This window comes from Equus quagga, chromosome 4 (genome assembly GCF_021613505.1).
Source record: "Equus quagga isolate Etosha38 chromosome 4, UCLA_HA_Equagga_1.0, whole genome shotgun sequence".
Taxonomy (NCBI): Eukaryota; Metazoa; Chordata; class Mammalia; order Perissodactyla; family Equidae; genus Equus; species Equus quagga.
The window spans coordinates 124498479-124520336 of record NC_060270.1 but is presented as its reverse complement, the minus strand read 5'-3'; the positions used below and the strand labels follow the sequence as shown (position 1 = coordinate 124520336).

The following is a 21858-nucleotide window of genomic DNA, read 5'->3' as shown; positions in this document are numbered from 1 at the left end:
TTAGAGGAATGAATTTAAGTCTGTCCAGGTTTCAGCATGCCCAATGAGGATGATGTATTTATATTGTGCTTCCCAAAATCTAACAGGCCAAGAATTTCCCCGGGTGCTTACTAAAAATGCAGATTCCCAAGTTCATCTCCCAAAGATTCTGATTCAGAGGGTCTGTGGTGGGGCCTAGACACTCTAACATGTTCAGCAAGTTCTGGTGGTGATCCTCAAGCAGGGATCCGTGAACCCACACTTTGAGGAACGCTGGTTTACACTACATCAGTGATTTGGTACCTGTTCATTCAATAGCCTGAAAAATAATGCAAGCTCCAAGTGATATTACAAAAAAGGACTTATAGTTTGAGTTTCTTACATGAGTAACGGATCGTTAGGAATGAGAAGTCTCTTTATATTTTAATTTTCTTACCTCTTGGTGTATTGAAAGTGTTAGGGACATTCTAGGCCAGGCTGGGAGTGGGGAATTGAAATCTTACACTGACATTTCTTTCTCAAAGACTCTATTGGAAATAAAGACAGTAATTTGCATGAATAATTCTAGCATGAAGTCTAAGCTTTTACCAAAAAATAAGCAGTGAGGACAGAATAAAGGTAACCAGGATCTTGTACTTTGACATTTTTCTCAGTGACACAATGTATTCTTCATAGTATAGAATGACAGAAAGAAGTTTCTATTTGCCATACAAGTGTGGAATATTGGAATTGGGGAAAAGCACTTATTCCTTGCTTTGATTCAGGAGAAATGTAGCTTGTTCAATACGCCATAAAAGAAGGCATGTATTAGATAGGAAACAGCCTCATTTTGCTCAAACAAAGGTTCAGGATACTTAATGGCAAATTAGATATGTGGGGAAATGCTTCTGTTAGCCAACTTTATAGTGACTGGGTAAATAAATGGAGAAAAGAATATGGCTCAGGGCCTGTAAAAATTCGAGATACTTTGGAAATGGAGAATGGAGGAGTGGAAGATGAAAGTTTTCTTTTTTTTCTTAATCTTGGAGTGAACATACACTTTTAATATTATGTTTGGGTGACTCAACTAAAAATAAGAATTATTATAAAGAAAAATAAATTTATGGAAAGTGTTTTTAGGAATAATAAAACTTTGGGAAGATAAGAAGCCAGTTTGTAAGGCATTAAGATGCATTTACAGAATTTGTGTTTTGTGTTCTGATAAATTAGTATTGATTAAGTCACACTGACTGATAATTTTTATGTAGAATAAAACATCCCTTTACACTGAAGTAAGCCAAGAAGATTGGTTGAAATTTATGAACTTGGAAACACAGATCCATGAAAAATGACTTGTGGTGTGGATCTATGGTGATTTTAAGAAATGAAACCAGAATGATGTTACATAAAGCCCTGAGTGACTAGGAAGCTATATTTCAAAAGCTGTTTGAGATTTTAAGACATTCTTCATTTCTCAAAGTTTTCTGTGATGAGATAAATTATTTCTATTTTATGTTGGTGATTCTCTGGGCAAATTGCATAGGACTATTTAGAAATAAGCTATTTTTTATTCCATGTGTAAAAATTATTTTGTTTCTAGCAGTAGAGAGAAATCTTCCACTTTGTTTAATTTTGAGAAGTGAAAATAAAATAGTACTTACAGGATCCGTGAGGCTAGCAGTTAGAAAGAGAAAATGCCAGTAACTAATACTATACCATTGTGATTACAAATTCACTTCAGAGTTTAAATTAGAGCTTTCTCAGTTTTGAAGAAGTCCTTTACCTACCAACAAACCTGAGCCCAGTAGGAAAAATACACCGGCAGATTTATTCATTTGACTTGACCTCCTTTAAGTATGTATTTTATCTTTCCTCAAAATTGAATGAGAGCTGCTACTATATTTCATGAGGCAACATGTGACTCAGTTATCAGTAAATAATTTAACAAGATCTGAAAGAGGTTTACAATGATTTGCTCAATAGTTTTGGTCAGTTAATATCAAATGTATTTTAGCAAAGATAAATTTGGAATAAGCTAAATATAGAAAAGAGATCCATTTGCTAAATGAGCGTATTAGAGGCAGTATGCCAAGAACCAATCAAATATGCTTCTCCTGATAACGGTCATGTCATTACATCTACCAATATGAGACTCAGTCTAACCTGAACTTCAGACGTATCTGCAATGGTATTATCTACCTGGCCAGTCATGATCCCTCCATTATTGACCTAAAGAGCTCTTAGTTAAAGGGGTGATTCCTCCATTTTGGACCACTCACCACATGTGTCTGCTGGCTGGAAAATTTGATAGGGCCTTGAGAGAGAAGATGACTCAAGTGACTGGATCACCACATAAAATGGACATTGCCAGATCTCATGGAGAGTACAGCTATCCGCCATGTGTTTGAAAGTCTGCCACCCAAACTTGTTGCTGCATCCTTGATAAAACCAGGGGCCATAGATCTGCCCTCTTAATTAGATGTGCCGCAAGTTTACATAGTGCAAGATACAACCTTGTTCCTAGGAGCACATTTTCCCAATCACTAGGAAATAGGGTGAAGAAGGAAAACTATAAAAGTGGAATTATTTGCATTGATGAATATTTTGTGAGTTGAATAAATCCCTCTTGAATTATTGGTGCCAAGATGATCCAGCGAACACTAAGAGATTTCACTAAGATATTTTGGATCTCTGATTTTGAAGCCTATTAGATAAGCAACAAAAATACCTGCTAGTGTTGGGTGAAATGTTTTTCAAATATGTCGGGTTTGGGAAAACTCTAAACATATTTTTTGAAGAACTTTCCACTTCGAGTTTTGAGCCCATGTACATATTAAAGGTAATTTAATCTTGACTCATGTGTAATCAAAACATTGTTGCATAAACACCTATCTGACTTCCAAAGAGAATAATATTTCTTTACATTCTTACTTGTATATTCCTGGACTATATATATTTAATACAGAAAAACGTAAATTACCAATGTCTTCAATTTGGCTTAACTTTATGACTTCCAAAGTCAGTACAGTACATTACTGTTTATTCAATATCAAAACCACCACAGAACTCGAAAACTGAATAGTTTTCAGGACATTATCTTGTAAGAAAGTAAACATGCTGATATAAGAACTTTTTTTCCAATTTTCATTGTCAGTATAGATTCAAACACCATCTAAAGCCTTCTACTAGAAGAAACGACAGTTAATTAATAGTTATGATTAGCATTCTTGGTTGTAAGTTTAAAATCCTAAAGTACTTTATTGATTCACTTTTTCATTTATTTATTCATTCATTTATACACCAAATGTAAATTAACTGCCAGGCACAAAGAATACAAAAATCAATCAGATACGGTTTCTGGCTTTCAGAAACCATACCAGCAAGGGAAATAGACATAGGGAAGTAAGACTAATAACACATCCCAATAAATGATTAGATAAAGTTATTCAAAGGAAGACTAAGCTATTGTTTAATTTAAAAGACTTTTTATCATGTTCTAGTTTTTTGAAATTTACTTAAAATATTCAGTTAATTGCTCAGTGTCTCAACAATCCCGGATAAATGAAAATTGATGTAAGTTTCTCCAAATAATGGAAAACAACAAATATTTGTGACAAAATTCAAATATATTGTAAGCAAAAGAGATTTTGAGAAATTGGAGTAGCTTAGTGCGAACCCTCTGGCTGAATGGTAAGTTTGCATACTCTGCTTGGCGGCCCAGGTTTTCGCTGGTTCATATCCTGGGTGCGTACATATCACTGCTCATCAAGCCCTGCTGAAGTGGTGTCCTACATAGCACAACCAGAAAGACCTACAACTAGAATATACAACTGTGTACTGGGGGACTTGGGGGCGAAGAGAAGAAAAAAAATTGGCAACAGATATTAGCTTAGGTGCCAATCTTTAAAAAAGAAAATTGGAATAGCTTAATAAAAATATCATTTTGAAAGTGGTATTTTCTTTGAAAATTTCAATTTATGATGGAAATGATTTTGGTTTATTAAAATAATGTTAAATTATTATATCAATCAATATTTCAGGTCATGACCCGTGGATTTAAGAAATTCCTCAAGACGATGTCGAATATGATCCAAGAGAAAATGTGATTTGAGTCTGGAGACAATTGTGCTTGTAAGTCCTGGAAAATTAGATTTTCTCATAGTACAATGCAATAAAAACTAACATATCAACTCATTAATTACTGAATTGAAAAAACTTTGATTCATTGTTTTCCTCATGCTACTTTTTTTATATTTAAAATTAATACAATGCTTCTTGATTTTTTGGTTATATTTTTCTTAAGGTCAACTAGTAAGAAAAACCCAATATAGCTGATAGAAGAGAAAACATTATTTGGAAGATTGCTACAATTAAAAAGAAAAGCTGCTTCTAGGTGAGTAATTGGTGAGGGCAAGCAATGGCACAGATTCTCCGTGCTAGTTAATGATGTGCTCTCGTTGCTTGTGATAATAAAAATAATCAAAGCATGTGGAAAGATTTTTATGATTCTTATTCTTATATTTGCCCTGTAACAAAAATCATGACAAGTTTCCTAATGAAATTAAATCCAAGTGCTTAGTTCACTGACAAATATCTACTGATTGGAATTTTTTTATCTTCTTTGAAAAATATTTTTTACACATTCAGTTAAATAAGTGATCATTTATATCTCATAAGAATACTGTGAGAGTAGGTTGCTCAGGAGCCTTATAGGGAGTAAGCAATATACACTTTACCTTAGCAATGTTTGTATCTTAGAATTAAGAAGGTAGGGAGTGGTGTTTTAGACGTTATTTTTCATTAGCTCAGAATCGTATCTCCCATTAGAAATATTTAACAGAAAGACTTTTATTTGGTATTGCCCATCTCCTGTAAACTTATTTTAGTAATGTAGATGACTTAGGGAATCTTTTATTTCCTGATTAAAAAAAACCAATTGAATCCTGAAATGAAGAATAATTTGTATTAAATTATAAGGCCATTTTTATGACATATGCATGTTGATTCCCAAGAAATTGACCTGAGAACAATTTTCACCCTTAAATTAATCAGAAAAATAAAAATGAGATTAATACTCATAGGAAATAAAGGTAAGCTTTTTTTTGTGTTCTTGTGAAACTCTTTATTTTGGTATTTTAATCATTTTATCTCAATTTTGGTAAAGGAAAAGAAAGCAAGATGTTTTCTAATTACTTAAAAATATATATGTAAGAAGCTTTCCTGATGGTAAGGCTAATTAAATTAAAATGTATTTAATTAAGTTCTTTAGTACTTTAAGCCATGATGCTCTTAACATTTGTAAAACATAAGACTATTAATGAAAGCTTTAAAGCAAAATTATTGTGTAGTTTTAAAAGAAATTATCCATTGAGAACCATCTATATTTCACAATATTGATGAATTATATTTCTTTCATTTTCTATTGCAGTTTGATTTATATTATATAGCATATTTCATTTTGGCTTTAATGATGGAGAAAAAGTGTATCCTGTATTTTGTGTTTCTCTTGCCTTTTTTTATGGTAAGCATAAATTCCTCTAATGTATCTCCCTATCTCTGATTATTTCTGTTTTCACTTCCAATATACCAATAATTGATAACGGTTAATGACAACAAAATGACATGCACATATTTGATGCATAAATTAAGTAAATTTTTATATCCAATCAATACAGCAATAATTCATTTCCTTTCAGTGGGCACTTTTAGGCGATTAATCCGACAGCAGGCACTATAGGATGGTGGGCAGGGTGTGTGAGCAGGGGACGTCGAAGTGAGGAAGGTCAGTGGATACCCATGCTCAAGACACCAGCGGAAAGTAATTATCAGAATGGCTCTATAGTACTGTTGTAGTAGCAGATAAAATATTTTCAACCAGATCTGTTGATTCTAAGTTAGATCTATCAAAAAAGCAGATTCCAACCTGTTGATTTTTCTCCCATTCTGCCAACTGATTGACTTATATTGACTGAAAAGCGATTCAGAACCGTGCACTATATTTTAAATTAATTTCCTCAGCTATTCATTCAAACAAGTATGAAGTGTCCATTTTCTGACAGGCACTGATGCTAAGTTTGGAGCAGCTATGGCTGTGAGTGTTTGCTCTCATGCCTGCCTCTGCAGGTATATGGGGCTATGTGGGAACGGAAGTGGAGGATAGACTACGGATGACTGAAAAGCAATTGCTATACTGGAGGGGTCATATGCCTTATACATTTAATTTATTTTTATTTACAGAAATATTTTGTTCATATTTTTTCTCTGTCTCTCTCATATTAAAACAGTGACTGCACCTTTATCTCATTACATGTATGAGAAACCGAGAGACATAAACTCATCTAATTCTGTGCCAGCAAATAATTTTCTCTCCTCTTGTGTTCCCAACCAAGCAAACCCCACACAGATTCAAACAAAGAAACACAACAAAATGTACAAAACCTAAACGGGGAAAAAAGCAAGACTACATTCCTGTTAACATTTGTATTTGAAAACATTCTCAAGTCTCAAGCGGTCCAAATTCTGCACTTCTTAGATGTTATCTTAGGTAAATAGACCAGAATTCAAGAAACAGCTCTTCTGTTTCTTCAGCTCACACCCTCCATTGAGCATGCCAGTGAGCTGCTCGGGCCAACACTGGTTTCCTGTAGGTAATTCTGGAACCGATTACCAATCTGATTATTGTAATTTAAGAAATTGTGACCGTTTCTCTTGAGTTCATTCAGATGGTGTTCAAATCTGAGTTCTTATTTTAAGCAAGAGTAAAAATGATACAGGTTTTATGCAGTTCTATAAACTTCCTGAGAACAAGAGAAAAAAATATTAATTTTCTTGATGTTATAAATTTCCATTTATTACTTGTGCAGCACGCCTGCTGCAGAAATCCTTATTAGGAAATTGAAACCAAAAAAAGAGGAAAGAGTTAATGTTAAATGGTGGTCAGGAGATGGTGAAACTTCAGTGGTGCTACACACTGAGGGAATATTACTATTCAGACTTTACTAAATTCAGCTTCCTGGTAGAGAAGAGAAAATCAAGAACAAGAGAACAAAATAAGAGTAGGAAGATAACTGCTTATAGAAAATAGTTAATAGAAATAATGGAAAAGTGAAGGAAAAATAAGATTTAAGAGATATTTTTACAGGACTCATATCATAAAATGGGGAAAAATCATAGAAATTAAAGTGGAAGTGAAGCTTAAAATAGTGCTACTAATTTGGAAGAACATGAACATAGACTTTGTCCAAAAACTTTATTGATATGCATACAATAAAAATTCTATTTACCAGCATCATAGATGAACTTGTCATTATTTTGATTATCAAAATATAGTGATAAAAATGACAACAATTTTGAGCATTTACCTCGTAATTAAATGCTAGATACTTCCCCTCTGTTGTCTTAATACTATTTCATCTCATTTTACCTAAGAAAGCAGAGGCTTAGGGGGTTAAGAATCTTGCCTACATTCACAGAGCAGGAGAAAAAGTAGAGGTGGGTTTCGAACACAGCTCAGTCTGCATTCCGGAACATGTCTTGGAGCCAGCTCCCACAGGCTGCTGAGAGCCGACTGCTGACTGTGCTTCCCAACGCTGCCAGTGGCAACTTCTTATAGGTGGCCTCAAATTGGACATGGTGGGGATATTTGTACCATGGAAACTGGCAAACACTGAATCAGAGAGTTCCCCTTAGAGCCAGCTGACCACGCAGTACATCACTGCACTTAGAGTTTTCCACGGTGACAGCCAGCCTCCCACAGACATTCTCACAATTCTGAAGTTTTATTTTTTTTTAATTCCTTAGATTCTTGTCACAGCAGAATCAGAAGAAGAGATCCCTGATGACTCAATTCAGTTGAGTGTTACTAGAAATAAAATCATGACAGCTCAATATGAATGTTACCAAAAAATTATGCAAGACCCTATTCAACAAATAGAAGGTAAACATGACTATTTAATTTTAAATTATTTGATATATATATATATTTTTTTAAACTACCCCATTACATCATTATGGGTTCCTTAGCTTCCTTATTAAAAATGTGTTAGCTTCTAGTTTTTCTGGTATATCTGCAGTTTTAACTATTTATTTATGGAGAATATTTATGACATAATTTATCTTGCTCCTTTTAGAAAATTCTATGTAAATAAACTATGTGCAACAGGGGTATTTTTAGGGATAAATAAAGATATTTAAAATATCAAATAAGTATATGTCTTGAATTGAATCACTGACCGTCGATTTTCAGTTTATGGAATCTGTGTTTCCTTTTTTCACAATCTTCATAGGAGCTTGCATAACAGAATGACAAACATTTTTTTTTTTTTTTTTGGCCAAACACATACTTTGCATAGGACATTTGGTAGCAAAGCTAATGAAATCTAAGTGCTTCTGTTTCCATAAGGTGTTCTTTAGATATTTTTGTCACATGTATTGAGGGCCTATTCAGTGCCAGATATTTGCTTCAATTCTGAGGATGCAAATATAAGTAGCTGAAGTAGCGTTGCCAGATTCAGCAAAAACCAAAACCAAAAACAGGCTCTGTCTTTTACCTGCCAACCCTAAAGACAGGGTCATCTTCAAGGTATAAAACACAAAACTCACAGTGAAACCAAGCAAAATGAAAAGATTTTAGATATTTCTAAAGTGATAAATTATCATTGGAAACAAAGATCTTAAAATTTGGGGGAAAATATTTGATAGTATAATACATACTGTTTCTTATATAAATTTAATGTTATAAGTAGGTTATTATTACTATTTTTAACTGTTAAAATGAACTTGCTTGTGAGAAAGAGAAAAAGGTGATTTTTCTACATTGGTCAACTTTTAGAATCTTAATTTAACTGAATAATAAAATTACTTCATCTTTGGAGAAGTATTTAGACATACCTGTCCAAACATTTTTATTATAAGATACTCAGCCAGTTAAAAAATATCTGTAAAATACACCAGACAATGGCAAATTATCTAATATTAGGTCAATAGTGGTCAAATTATCAAGTAATTAAAAATTATATTCAAATTCTGTGTTAACTGATCTGGCTTTTTACTTTATTTCATTAAAATCTCAGTGTTATTAGTTTACAACTATTGAATTAACACCTTCCAGATTACCTAGATATATGTAAAAGCAGGCTTCAAATCTAATTGTTGAACAATAGGAATATCTCTATGAGAGTTTCATAATAAAACAATTTTGTGATAAAATGAGTTTAGGATCACTGCATTGTAAATCTTCCTCTTGGAGCTTCATAATGCTCTTTGTAATTTTAAATACTCTAGCATGTCTTGCAATAAAGAACTGTCTTTATTTTAACTTTGTGTTTCCCAAATTTATTTGACCACAAACTTTTTGTGTTTTTTTGAGGAAGATTAGCTCTGAGCTAACATCTGCCACCAGTCTTCCTCTTTTCGGTCACGAAGATTGGCCCTGAGCTAACATCTTCGTCTATTTTATATGTGGAACACCTGCCACAGCATGGCTTGATAAGTGGTGCCCAGGTCTGTGCCTGGGATCCTGGCCTGCAAACCCCAGGCCACCAAAGCAGGGTGCGCCAACTTAACCGCTACACTACCGAGCCAGCCCCTGACCACAAAATTTTTTAATGGAATACTTTCTCATGTCTCAAATGACATACAACATGGTTTGAAAAATTCTGGACCTTGCAGTCTATCATGCTGCCAGTGTTGTTGTTAACCAGATGGAATATTTTGGAGCAGTGATAAGGAATCGTTTGAGATGCTTTCTAAAGTGATATCAGCAAATTTTTCTCTGCTAGGGCACAAAACACATTTTATTTAGTAATAGATGGATGCAAACTACTTATATAAGTATTTGAAAATCACAAGAGAGAAAACTGAGGTTATCTGAGGTTTTTCTAAAAATTGAGAATTATTTAGACTTTCAGGTCAAGAGAATCTTTCCTACTTCCATGAAGGCTAGATTGATTCTGAGAGTGCTGTAAAAATCTGTTAAAAAAATAAACATCCCATGTAGCATTCAGGTTTCTATCGATGTGTGCTTACCTGACAAGGTGGAAAATTACTTTCTTTGATTCTAGACTGTTAGATCTTTGGAACAATGATCATTTTATTTCTCTATGCCTTTAAACAATTTTATATTTTTTCATGTAAGAAGTTTTTTATTAAACACTTACTGGGGCTGGCCCGGTGGCGTAGTGGTTAAGTTCCCTCGCTCCACTTTGGCAGCCCGGTGTTCATGGGTTTAGATCCCAGGTGCACACCTACACATCACTCATCAAGCCTTGCCATGGTGCCGACCCACATGCAAAATAGAGGAAGATTGGCACAGATGTTAGCTCAGGGTCAATCTTCTGCACCAAAACATTTAAAATAAATAAATAAACACTCTATTCCAGTTGAAAAGAAAAGGAAGGAAAGTGAGTGCTAGAATTTGGTGGAGGGGCCTAAATAACTATGTGTCAGGGTTAATATGATGAAATAGGAAACATTGGAACATTCACTTCTTCGGTTCAGAATATACTAACACCTTGGCCCAAGAACGCAGTTTCTAAAATAAAATGTTTCTGATTTCCGATATTTTTTTAATTTCAAGCATAGGAATGCTAATTAACCACTACTTTCAGGTTAAGGACAACCAGCAAAGACCACTGATTTATTGAATAAGTAGCTATCTTTGAGAACTAGAATTAAAGCGAAACTTTTTATATTTTTTTCAGCTATTTCTACATTTAATTTAGCAATTAGTTATTCTAATGATTACTTGGTGAAAAATCTAAGTTGTTGCTATAGATTTTATATGATGTCTTCATTTTCAATAGACAGTCTTTATTCCATGTCAGTGTGAACCCACTATTAAGACTCTGTGGCTTCACGTCTAAGTAGAAGCGGTTAGCGAACCCTAATCTGTACTTTCTCCTTAAGGCATTTACTGCAACAGAACCTGGGATGGATGGCTGTGCTGGAATGATGTTGCTGCAGGAACCGAATCAATGCAGCACTGCCCTGATTACTTTCAGGATTTTGATCCTTCAGGTAAAAGCAGAATTTATTTTCAAATATCTTTGACATCTATTTAGCAAACCCTAGGTTAACTAATTACCTTTTTCTTTTTTAACATTAAAGAAAAAGTTACAAAGATCTGTGACCAAGATGGAAACTGGTTTAGACATCCAGAAAGCAATAGAACGTGGACAAATTATACCCAATGTAATGTTAACACACACGAGAAAGTGAAGGTATGTAATAATTATAAATTGAAATTTCATTTACACTCTCTCTTTAAAAAGTTAGTTACTGATACAGCACTGGAGAAATTCAGTTAGTGCTCCATTCCATTGTACAGTGTTTTCCTAATACGCCTTAAGAAAGCAATGAAGAAAAATATCTTTATGGCAATAATTATCATTGATTCTGCCATTCACTGAGGAAGCCATCCTGCTAGGTAACAACGTATTTACAAGTCAATGGCTCAGGATTGGGGCTTCAAATTTTCCAAGGAAAACATACCTTAAAAGTGTAAGAAAAGGGAAAATTTTCATTTGTGGTGGAATTTCTAGAATTACGTGGGGGAATTGTGCTCCAGTAAACAGGATGAGCCCAGCAGGGTTTACAGGTCATCTGCCCCTTAGCAGAAGGCTTCCCATCTGACTGGCTGTCAGTCCCTCACTCACAGGCCCACTTTTAACTCCATATGTTAAAGTCAAGGTTAGTCACGGTGTGTCACAATGATAAAGCTTTGATAGAAAGTGCCTGTATATATTTTCACTGGAGTGTAGACAAAGGCAATTTCTCACAGTGATTAAATCTGAATCCTGATGTCTGACTTTCTGCCCTTTACCAGCTCTATGACTTTGGTAAGCCATGACCTCTCTCTGCCTCGGTCCCCTCAGGTATAAAATGAGGATAACAATAAACCCACCTTCAGGGTTTTTTTTTTTTTTAATAAGGTTTGACTTAATATAAACAAAATACTTAGAAAACTAACAAGCATGTAGTAAGCACTTGATAACTGTCAGCTATCATTGTACTTATAAATCATGTATTCTTTGCATATTCAGAGAAGGGTTTGAAGAGAATTATAAACATATACAATAAAATGGTAAGTTGCAAATAAGTGGAATACAGGCAAATAAAAATCGAAGAGAAAAAGTCAAACAAGGAGAAATTTAGTTTGTATCTGTACAGATCAGAGGTTCCTATAAGTTACTATGTTCAGATTTGTCTTGGAGCCTCAAATTTGTCACAGGAAAAAGAAAAACCCATTTGGGAAAGAAAGCCTTATCTGGCATTTAAGCCTAAGCAAACAAATGAACAAAAATCATCAAATTGTGTTTGATTTAAGGTGCACAAAGTGATACAGTGAGAATTGTCAATATCCTGCAAAATATAAAATGGTTTCATATGTTGCACAAGCTAGATCAATAAAATTATTCCTTCATATATTTAATAAATTTCTAATTTCTTAAACAGAAAGGGCTTGTGATTTATAAATTTTAAGGTTACTCAATAAATTTGCATAGATATTCTTCATATCAGACGTATTCAAGTATTTCTTGGTTTATAAGCTAAATGGTAATGCCATCAGATCACGTTTTTTAAAATATATTGTATTGAATTTGAGTTAATACACATGTAGTGATTATAAGTATTGTAAGTATTATTAGTATTGATATAAGCCTTCATTTTTTTATTCATATAAATTATAGACTGCCCTGAATTTGTTTTACCTGACTATAATTGGACACGGACTGTCTATTGCATCACTGCTTATCTCGCTTGGCATATTCTTTTATTTCAAGTAAGTACATGTAAAATATTTTTTAAATTTACCGGTTGTCTTTGGTGAATGTAGTGAATGTGCATGTTCGTCTCACGTGCTGATAAAATATACAAAATATTGATGATGATTTATAATATTTAAAATAAATTGAATGTTTGAAATATGTTGAACTCATCTTGACTTTGTAGAAATATAGAGCGAGGAGGTTGATGAAATATCTGAAGTCTGACTTTAAAAAATTAGTAGACATATAATAATGAAGTCATATAGTAAGAAAGGAGCCAAAATCAATATGTAAACCTATCCATATTTGCTTTGGAAACTGTCAAATATTACAGTCCTTCTTAACTGAATTTTCAACCTCTTGGTCAATTTTAGTATCAGTATACATGGTACATTATAGGAACCCGTATTTTGTGTGAATAATAACAATGGCATTTAATATATATTATTAAAAATAAGAATCCCAATATATTATGATTAGGTTATTTTTCCTGGTTTGAGGGGATCATTGTTAAAATGGTTAAATTATACTTTGAACTTTACTTGAAATTTACTCCTTTTTTGGGGGAGGGAGAGTCAGCTGCAATTTCTTGATTCAATCAATCAACAAGTGATTTTTTAAATTATAGGAAAGTAAATTCCAAAACATGTATACATTATTTTATGCATTAACATGGTTTTCATAATTTTGATCACAATCACAGAGTGCTGTGTGAAGAGTGAGTAGCTGTATTTCACTGTAGCTTCATCACCATATTCATTATCTTAGCCGTCCCCTCCTCTTCCCTTCCTTCTTCTCTTCCTCTTCCCCTCGTCCTTTGCCTTCTTCTTCTTCTTTAACAGTCATCTTGAAACATCAACAGCTTTAGAACCAGCTAGAGTAGTAGCACGTGAAAATAATCCAAATCGAGAAATTATCAGACAGCTGGATGTTAAGTACTTATGTAACTGGAGCACCAACTTTAAGCTCATAGTCCATCAAATATTCAGAGTACATCAAATAATATATGAACCAACCAACTGTTACCTCTCCTGGGTTCAAAATCATGGGATCTAGAGATTGTACCAGAATTAACATTTTTGGAAACTTGTGCCTTCTTAAGAATCTTCAATATCAATTACTTTGAGGAATCCACATGAAAACTTTTTAATGGGGCTTTTGATTTATGACATTATCTAGGCACCATTAGAAACTGATTTTAAAAACTCTACTCTGAATAAAGCTAATTAAACGTGTGTACATTTTTAAAATTGGACATTTTCTTTAGTAAATTGTGCAAAATGTATATCAAAAGAAGTTGAAAAGAATTTTTATCCTAAAATATGGAAAACATTTCTGAAAGACTTAAATTTACCATACTATATTTTGCAACAAGTCACCAAAATGTTCTTGCTCAAAACAAACTGCCAGTTCTCAGTCACTGCCTTTACAATTAGTTACATCACATCAGTTACTTATATATAGCTTATTAAAGCTCCATCTGTACTCTTGAATATGCTCCTAGTTTATGCAAGATTTTTGAAATTAATACTATCTTTGGAGTAGCAAAAACTTTATTATGATTGTCTAATAGCCTAAAAATAGCTCTGAAAAATGGAAAATAAACCATTTTCCAAAGTGACAATTTTTAAATAAAGTCCTCAAGTCTGCAGTGATATATTATTTATGCTAATTAACAAAGTGAAACAGTATTGCTGATGCTAACAAACATTGGTAAAATATAGCAACAAAACTAGGTTAATATTTAATTTAGTTAATTTAAAAACAAAATGAAATTAAAATTTCAAACTCTCATTTAGTATAATAAAAGGAACAAACAGTTTAAGAAAGAAATAGTTCATTTTTTTTCTTCATTCCTGGAAACAAAATCTGTACAATTTAAAAATACAAAGTATCTAAATTTGAAAATATGACTCTCTTTGGTTCTTGGAACTAAATGATGCAACGAGTTGCCTTAAAATTTATGCAATACTCTAGAACTCAGACTTTCAGTTCACAAAAATTACGTATCTACCACATCTATAAACAAACACAAAGAGAGAGTTAATTTAAGTGTAACTAATATTAGCCAAAATTCTTTTTTTAACATGAAGACTTTTATGACTATGACTGCGTATAAAATAGACCAGCCTTTACCATAAAGGCATAAAATAGAAATCGTAAGAGTTATTTAAGATTGTCCTATAAATCTTCTTGGGAAAAAGTTGTGTTTTAAATATTTCTAACTTCAGGAAAAAGAATTCAGTCCTTAATTAAAAACAAACAGGCTATAATGTTGAGAAACGAGACTTGCACTTAAATTTGCCACATTTTAAAAAAATAAAAAACAATTTAAGCATGTAACTAATTTTTAAATAAAGAAAAGAAAAATATGCACATAATTCTAACATCCTATTGATCACTTTTTGTATTTTTCCAGTTTCATTTCATTTTCATTTGTTTTTACAGTTTTAATTGCAATGTAACAATTATTTTAACTGTTTTTATAATTTAGCACTATATAATTTTTCCATGTCACTAAAGAGTTTTTAAAAACAACCATTTAATTAGCTAAATAATATTCCACTTAGTAAGTTGACAAAAGTTTATTAAATCATTCTTCTTTTTTTTTCCCTAAAGATTGCACCTGAGCTAACAACTGTTGCCAATCTTCTTTTGTTTTTCTGCTTTTTCTCCCCAAATTCTCCCAGTACAAAATTGTATATTTTAGTTGTGGGTCCTTCCAGTTGTGGCATGTGGGATGCCGCCTCAGCATGGCCTGATGAGTAGTGCCATGTCTGCGCCCAGGATCTGAACCAGTGAAACCCTGGGCCGCCACAGCGGAGCGCCCGAACTTAACCACTTGGCCACGGGGCCGGGCGCATTCCTCCATTTTTGAACATTAACATTTCTTCCAATTTTTCCCGTTAATAAAAAAACACTGCAATGGACATTTTGAGGCATAACTTTTCCCATATTTTGCACTATTTTTTTAGCTACATTCCCAGAGACTTGGGATTGTTTGGTCAAAGGATATACATCTTTTTACGGCTCTTGAAATACATCATCTCAAAAGCATCTCAAACATGTTCAAAACAAATTCACAGTGTCTACCTCCTCCTAACCCAAAGCAGTGTTTCTTCCAGACCCATCTTTACAAATACCACTTACCAGCAATCTAGTTGCATTAGCCAGAAATTTAGGAGCAGTCTGTGACACCTTCTCAGTTTTCTTCCCTATCACTCTTTCCTCATACTCTGTGGATTTAACCTCCTAACAGCCCTCCAGTCTATCCAATTTGTTTCATCTCTACTGTCACCACCACCAACCTTGTCTTACCTAGCCTCAGTAAAACCACTTTCACCACCCTCATTCAATTCTAAACAATTCAGCCAGAATATTTTCAGATTTAAATCAAATATAGATCTGATTTTGTCATCCTTTGCTTTAAAAATTTGACTTCCTATTGTAATTTATAGAAAGTCAAAACCATTAGCATGTCCTATAATTGAATATTCTGCCTCTTCTCTCCCCTTCTCCTCTAGCATAGTTAAATGTATTCATCTTTCAGATCTCAACTTGAGCATCATTTCCTCAGTGAAACCTTCCTAAATTCCTTATTGTAGTAGTTGTAAAACTGCAACTAGTTGTAGTGGACTTGGAGTAAATTTTTAATTACCATTTAGGAGACCATCATCTCTGCAAATTTAAAACTAATACAGCTGAGACCCTTCAGATTAAATGACCTCTTTTTATTTTGTATGTAATAAGTCAAAGTATTCAAACATATTAAATTTCTGAAGGACATGAAATTAAGAAGTGCAGCAGTTATGTTGCATGCAAAATCAGCAGTCAAAGAGAGAACAACTGGGGGCTGGCCCGGTGGTGCAGTGGTTAAGTGCGCATGTTCCACTTTGGTGGCCTGGGGTTCACTGGTTCTTATCCCGGGTGCGGACATGGCACCGCTTGGCAAGCCATGCTGTGGCAGGTGTCCCACATATAAAATAGAGGAAGATGGGCACAGATGTTAGCTCAGGGCCTGTCTTCCTCAGCAAAAAGAGGAGGATTGGTAGTGGATGTTAGCTCAGGGCTAATCTCCCTCAAAAAATTAATTAGTTAATTAATAAAAATAAATAAAAAAATAAAAAAAGAGAGAACAACTGTCTCCTAGAATTCTAAGCCCTATAGCCCCAAACAAGTTTGAATTTAGCAAGGATATAAATAAATAAAGCCCTACACTAATTCCATAAAGTCAAATGCAAAATTAACACAACTCCTTCATGAAAGAGCCCAGGATTTGATTGAACAAATGCTTGCTGTGAACTAACGAGGCAGTAGCGGACTGTCAAGTGAAAACAATGCCGGAAGCCAGACTACACCAATAAATGTGAAGTATCAATTCCAAATCTCTAATCAGTCCAGCCATTTATTCTGTCTACTCTGGACTGACGTTGTAAGAGGAAAAGAGGATGTCATAAGAATTGGCCTATCAGGACGGTGAAGAAATTGAAGAGACTAATGTCTACTGATCAGGGAGTTGAGGTACCAAGAATGTTAAGCCAGAAAAAGATAAAATATAGGGGGCACAATAGCTGACTTCAAGAATTCACCTGACTATAATTGGGAATAGAGTTTGTATAATAGCATAAAGAAAATATTTGTCTCACTTAAAAAAAATTAAAAACTCTACCAGCTAAAAACGTAGAATGAACCACCAAGTGACCAATTGACCTTCCTGTCAGTCAAGATTTTCCGACAGAAATTAGATGTCAACCTATCAGGAATTTTGAAATGGGTGATTACTATACTGGATTTACAGCTGAAAGGAATGATCTTTAATGCTACTTCTAAGCCTATGAATGACCAGCCATTCAGTAAATAGGATTAGAACCAAGGAGTTAATGTTTTTATTCAAAGTACATAATTTCAATATCAGGGAAGTGAGCATTGTGAAAGTATTTTGCAAGATAAAGGCAATCTACACAGATAAGCTGTATTTATTACTGATTAGGAATTGAAAGAAAATCTGGTTCAATATTTTTATATCTGTATTTATATATTTTTATTTAAAACAGCAAATACTATTCAACCAATACTCACAAGTAATTTTAATTTTTAATTGAAGGCTTAAGATTTAAAACTGCAGAATTAATTTATTGTTTCTATGGAAAAACACATTTTAAAAAACTGAAATTGTATACATATATGCTAAGTACTTTAGCTTTAAAGATATGATCTGTAGATTCATTTCTCATTTTAAAAGAGAGATTAGAAATTTCATGTTGCTCCAAACGTTGTTCTCACGTTTGAAGAACAAATAGGCCTTTTTTTCTCTAGAAATAGAGGCAGTTTTTTTTTTAATCAAGAGAACTGTATGCATTAAACACATGTATTTGTTATTTGCTAAAATTTCTTTATCTTTTAAAAAGATGTATAGCACACTGCATAGGCAAAGTTTTGTTAAAGCAAATTAGTGACTTGCTAATATATGGAATTTGGTTTGGCCTGTATATAAAAGAAAAAATAAAGTTTCAACTAATTACATTGCTTATACTTAAAGTTTATACTGAAAGTACAGTGAACTGTTCATTCTCTACAGTAAATTGAAAAAAAAATCTTTAATGGTGAATTAGCATGACAGGTGAGCACTTGATTTCAAGCATAAGTTAATTTTATTGGATAATGTAATACAGTAATTAAAAACATGGGATATAGTCAAATCTTGCCATCACCACTTACTAATAATATGGACTTAGGCTGATTCTGCTTTTCAGTGAGCTTCAGTTTCTTTATAATGAATCATAATATTGTTTAAAATACTGAGCAAAGAAGCGTCATATAGGACCTGGCATGCAGCAATCTCTCAATAAATGATAAGAGGCACTAATTTTGTCATTAGACTATAGCAATCATGAAGGCATATAGAATACACTTACGTAGTCATCTAACATTACCTCTGTAGAATAGAAATACAAAGTAAAAAACAAGTTATTGTGGTACTACATAGAGCTATGGGAAAACTCCTGAGGTGATAATCTCATTGAAACAAGTGTTAAATGTTGGGTAGAATTTCAACAGGTAGAAATTGTAAACCATAAGAAATGAAGAGAGGGGCCAGTCCCATGGCATAGTGGTTAAGTTCAGCATGCTTTGCTTCAGCAGCCCCAGTTCACAGGTTCGGATCCCAGGCATGGACCTATACCAATTGTCAGCCATGCTGTGGTGGTGACCCACATATAAAGTGGAGCAAGATTGGCAGAGATGTTAGCTCAGGGCTAATCTTCCTCAGTAAAAAAAAAACACAGGAAAGAAATGAAGAGATTATCTAGTCCAACACCCAATTTTACTTATGTTCTAAGTAGTTAACTAAGTTATCCAGGGTTCATCCTGATCTGTGTTCTTTCTGTTTGGCTTAGTAATTTTATTTGACTTTGTCTTTTAAAAATGGAGAATTTGAACAGACAGAAGCAAAGCTACAAATGAATTTTTATTTCTTATTATACGTTCTCAGGCTTTAGGTAAAACATAAGAAAGCCTCTTCAAGTAAGATCCAGGTATAGCATTCTAAATACTTTTCATATGTCTAGACATCCTTAATTACAGGAGAGTGGTTAAGAATATTTGCTCTATATAAGCACATCTGGTCCCAGATCGCACCTTTATCACCTGCTTGCTGTGTAGCTTGGAGAAAGTTCTTTTGTTTCTCTAATCCTCCATTTCACATCTTTAAAATGCAGACACTGTTAGTATCTATAGCATAGAATTGGTATAAGGGCTGAGAATATATCTGCAGTGTTAAGCGAAGTGTCTAGTTTGGAAAACACTGTCTATTATTGGCATAGTTATCGCTCTTTCTTATTAGTCCATTAAAAGATTTTTATATAAATATTTAGCCCTGCTAGGCATATTATACCAGTGGTGCCTTTAAGAAAAAAATTAAAGACACAATTTCTAGTTTTATATGCACCATATTTATAAAGAAATGGTTCCAATGTTCATGTAGAAAAATAAGTAAACAATGAATGAAAGATTTTATATATACCAAATTAGTAGTATAATTATGTCATAAGAACTAGTGGTTAAGTAAATTAGTCAAAAATAATAAAACTTTTTTATGCCCACAAGATACCACATAGCTAACTCAGTACTTGAAACCATGTTCAAGAATTTGTGGTCTTTGATTGTAAAATCCTCTAATGTACACTCCCCAGAACCATCTCCTAAAATAGGAAAAACCACCACCTACCAAAAACAGCTATCCGCTAAAATGGTAAGTAATGAAAAGAATGTCACAAAGCGAGCTCCATGAGAGCAGGAATCATCTCTGCTTTGTTCTTTTACACAGTCCAGGGCTTAGTACAGGACCTTGCACATGGTAGGCACTTAACACACTTTTGAGGACTGAAGATGTGAACTGACTTGGAAGCTTGTTTCCCATGGGACTGACTTTCCCGTGCCTTATCTGGGACCTTGGACAAGTCCCTTGAGTTGTCTGGCCTTTGTTGTCTCCATCAACAAAGAAAGGCATTAGACTAAGACTCCTTAAAATTCTAGTCAGTAGAAGCATCTGTGTAAAACAACATCGGATACTCTGCAACGAGGTTGAAGGAAGACCAAGGCCACCTCAGACACGGTGGAAGTGAATGGTTAATGAAGCACGTTAATATAGTCAGGAGCAATAGAAATTTTAGCCTTCTTCCAACTAACCTGGACACAATTCCTAAAGGAGCTGAGGTTTCACATAAAATCATTGTGTATAAAAAATCTGTCAGTATCTCCTTTCTGCTTCTTAGCCCAGTTCCTCATACTGCAGTCATTCTTGCTTGGTCTCTGGTAGAGGCACCTTTTTTTCCTATTTGTTAATTGAGAGTCACTGATCCATCCTAATAAAAACCAAGAGCCATACAAAAAGTTGATTTAGGGTACTGTTTGTTAGTTTTTACTTAGAGAGAGAAAAGAAAAGTTTACTACTCATCCATGCTTTAAATTAGAAACAGAGAACATGAAACACTATTTACCAGATATACTTCAGTTTTATATTAGAGCCAATTAAAGGAAAGTCAGAGCGGGAGATAAAAAGAAAGGGAAGAGAAAGGGAGGGGAAGAGAGAGAGACAGAACATTGCGATTTGCCAAGCCCTGAGAGGCAATGACTCTTACTCATAATGATCCTTGGAAAAACAAAGCAGAACCCTTTAGATAAAAAAAATAAATAAACTTTACTGGAATTAGTTATAAATTATATTTTAATTACTGTTTAGAATCTGAGAGCATAGCAAATCTTGTTCTTACTTTCAACCCAGACAAAGGGCTCCATCTTCTTGCCCATAAAAGAGCGCATATAACATCTGACTTGTATGGGGAAAAAAGGTTCTTTTTTTTTGTAAACATCTCAATTCTCCTGACATTTCTGACACTGATTCCAAATGATTTTAGAGCTAAGCTGCATATTTGCAACTATGCAGACAATGATATCATTTCTAGGTAGATAAGATCCTAAATAAAATTCAGCAAAAATAATCTATCCGGTTAGTAGGCCAAAGCTTTTTCAACTTAATAAAATAATTCTTTAATGCTAATGTTTCTGCTTTCCAGGACAAGTGACCCAAATACTCACCTTTTTTCTTAGCTCATATCTGAATATATTCAGTCAAAATTGTGAACTTTTATCTCATTTCCAGTTTCTTCATCTATCTCTTTGAGTTAGAACAAGTATAGGTTTCTTCTTTAAGCTATCATTTTTCTCCTGAAAACTGTTCATGATTCAATCTTCAAACAGATTTTTAACAAAGCTGAGTATTTAAAGCCTGCATTGAAACATGCAAAACAAAGAGTCTTCCTCTAAAAATCATACCCCGATGCACCTGTTGCAGCAAATCAGAACTTTCCCTTAGAGAAGTTATTTAAAACCTGGCAAATCTGCACTGGCAGAGGTTTGACAACGGCTGAGGTCAGAAATAGTCGTCTGGTGGTCCCTAAATCACATCTCTCTCAGCGCCCACCCAGGACCGTGCATCCCAGATGTCCTTCAGCTTTCCTTTGGATAATGTTTAATTAACAATAGTTTTTCACGTAATGTTTTATTAGATCATACTCACTGAGTGTATTTCCAAATTGATGAATTTTAATCAATGTGCTGAAAACTCCACCCTCCT

At 33.8% G+C, this 21858-nt stretch overlaps 1 protein-coding gene across 3 annotated transcripts in view; it reads left to right on the top strand.

Annotated features, from left to right (window-relative positions):
* The window catches only part of CALCRL (calcitonin receptor like receptor), a 103148-nt gene that overhangs the window by 57224 nt on the left and 24066 nt on the right, over positions 1-21858 (top strand). For all 3 annotated transcript variants that reach the window (XM_046659692.1, XM_046659689.1, XM_046659691.1), the window contains 7 exons: positions 3999-4089; positions 4262-4351; positions 5387-5479; positions 7759-7894; positions 10864-10974; positions 11065-11177; positions 12648-12739. In XM_046659692.1, the coding sequence (XP_046515648.1) occupies positions 5426-5479; positions 7759-7894; positions 10864-10974; positions 11065-11177; positions 12648-12739 (506 nt within the window). In that variant the 5' untranslated portion in view covers positions 3999-4089; positions 4262-4351; positions 5387-5425. The remainder of the gene's footprint in view (positions 1-3998; positions 4090-4261; positions 4352-5386; positions 5480-7758; positions 7895-10863; positions 10975-11064; positions 11178-12647; positions 12740-21858) is intronic.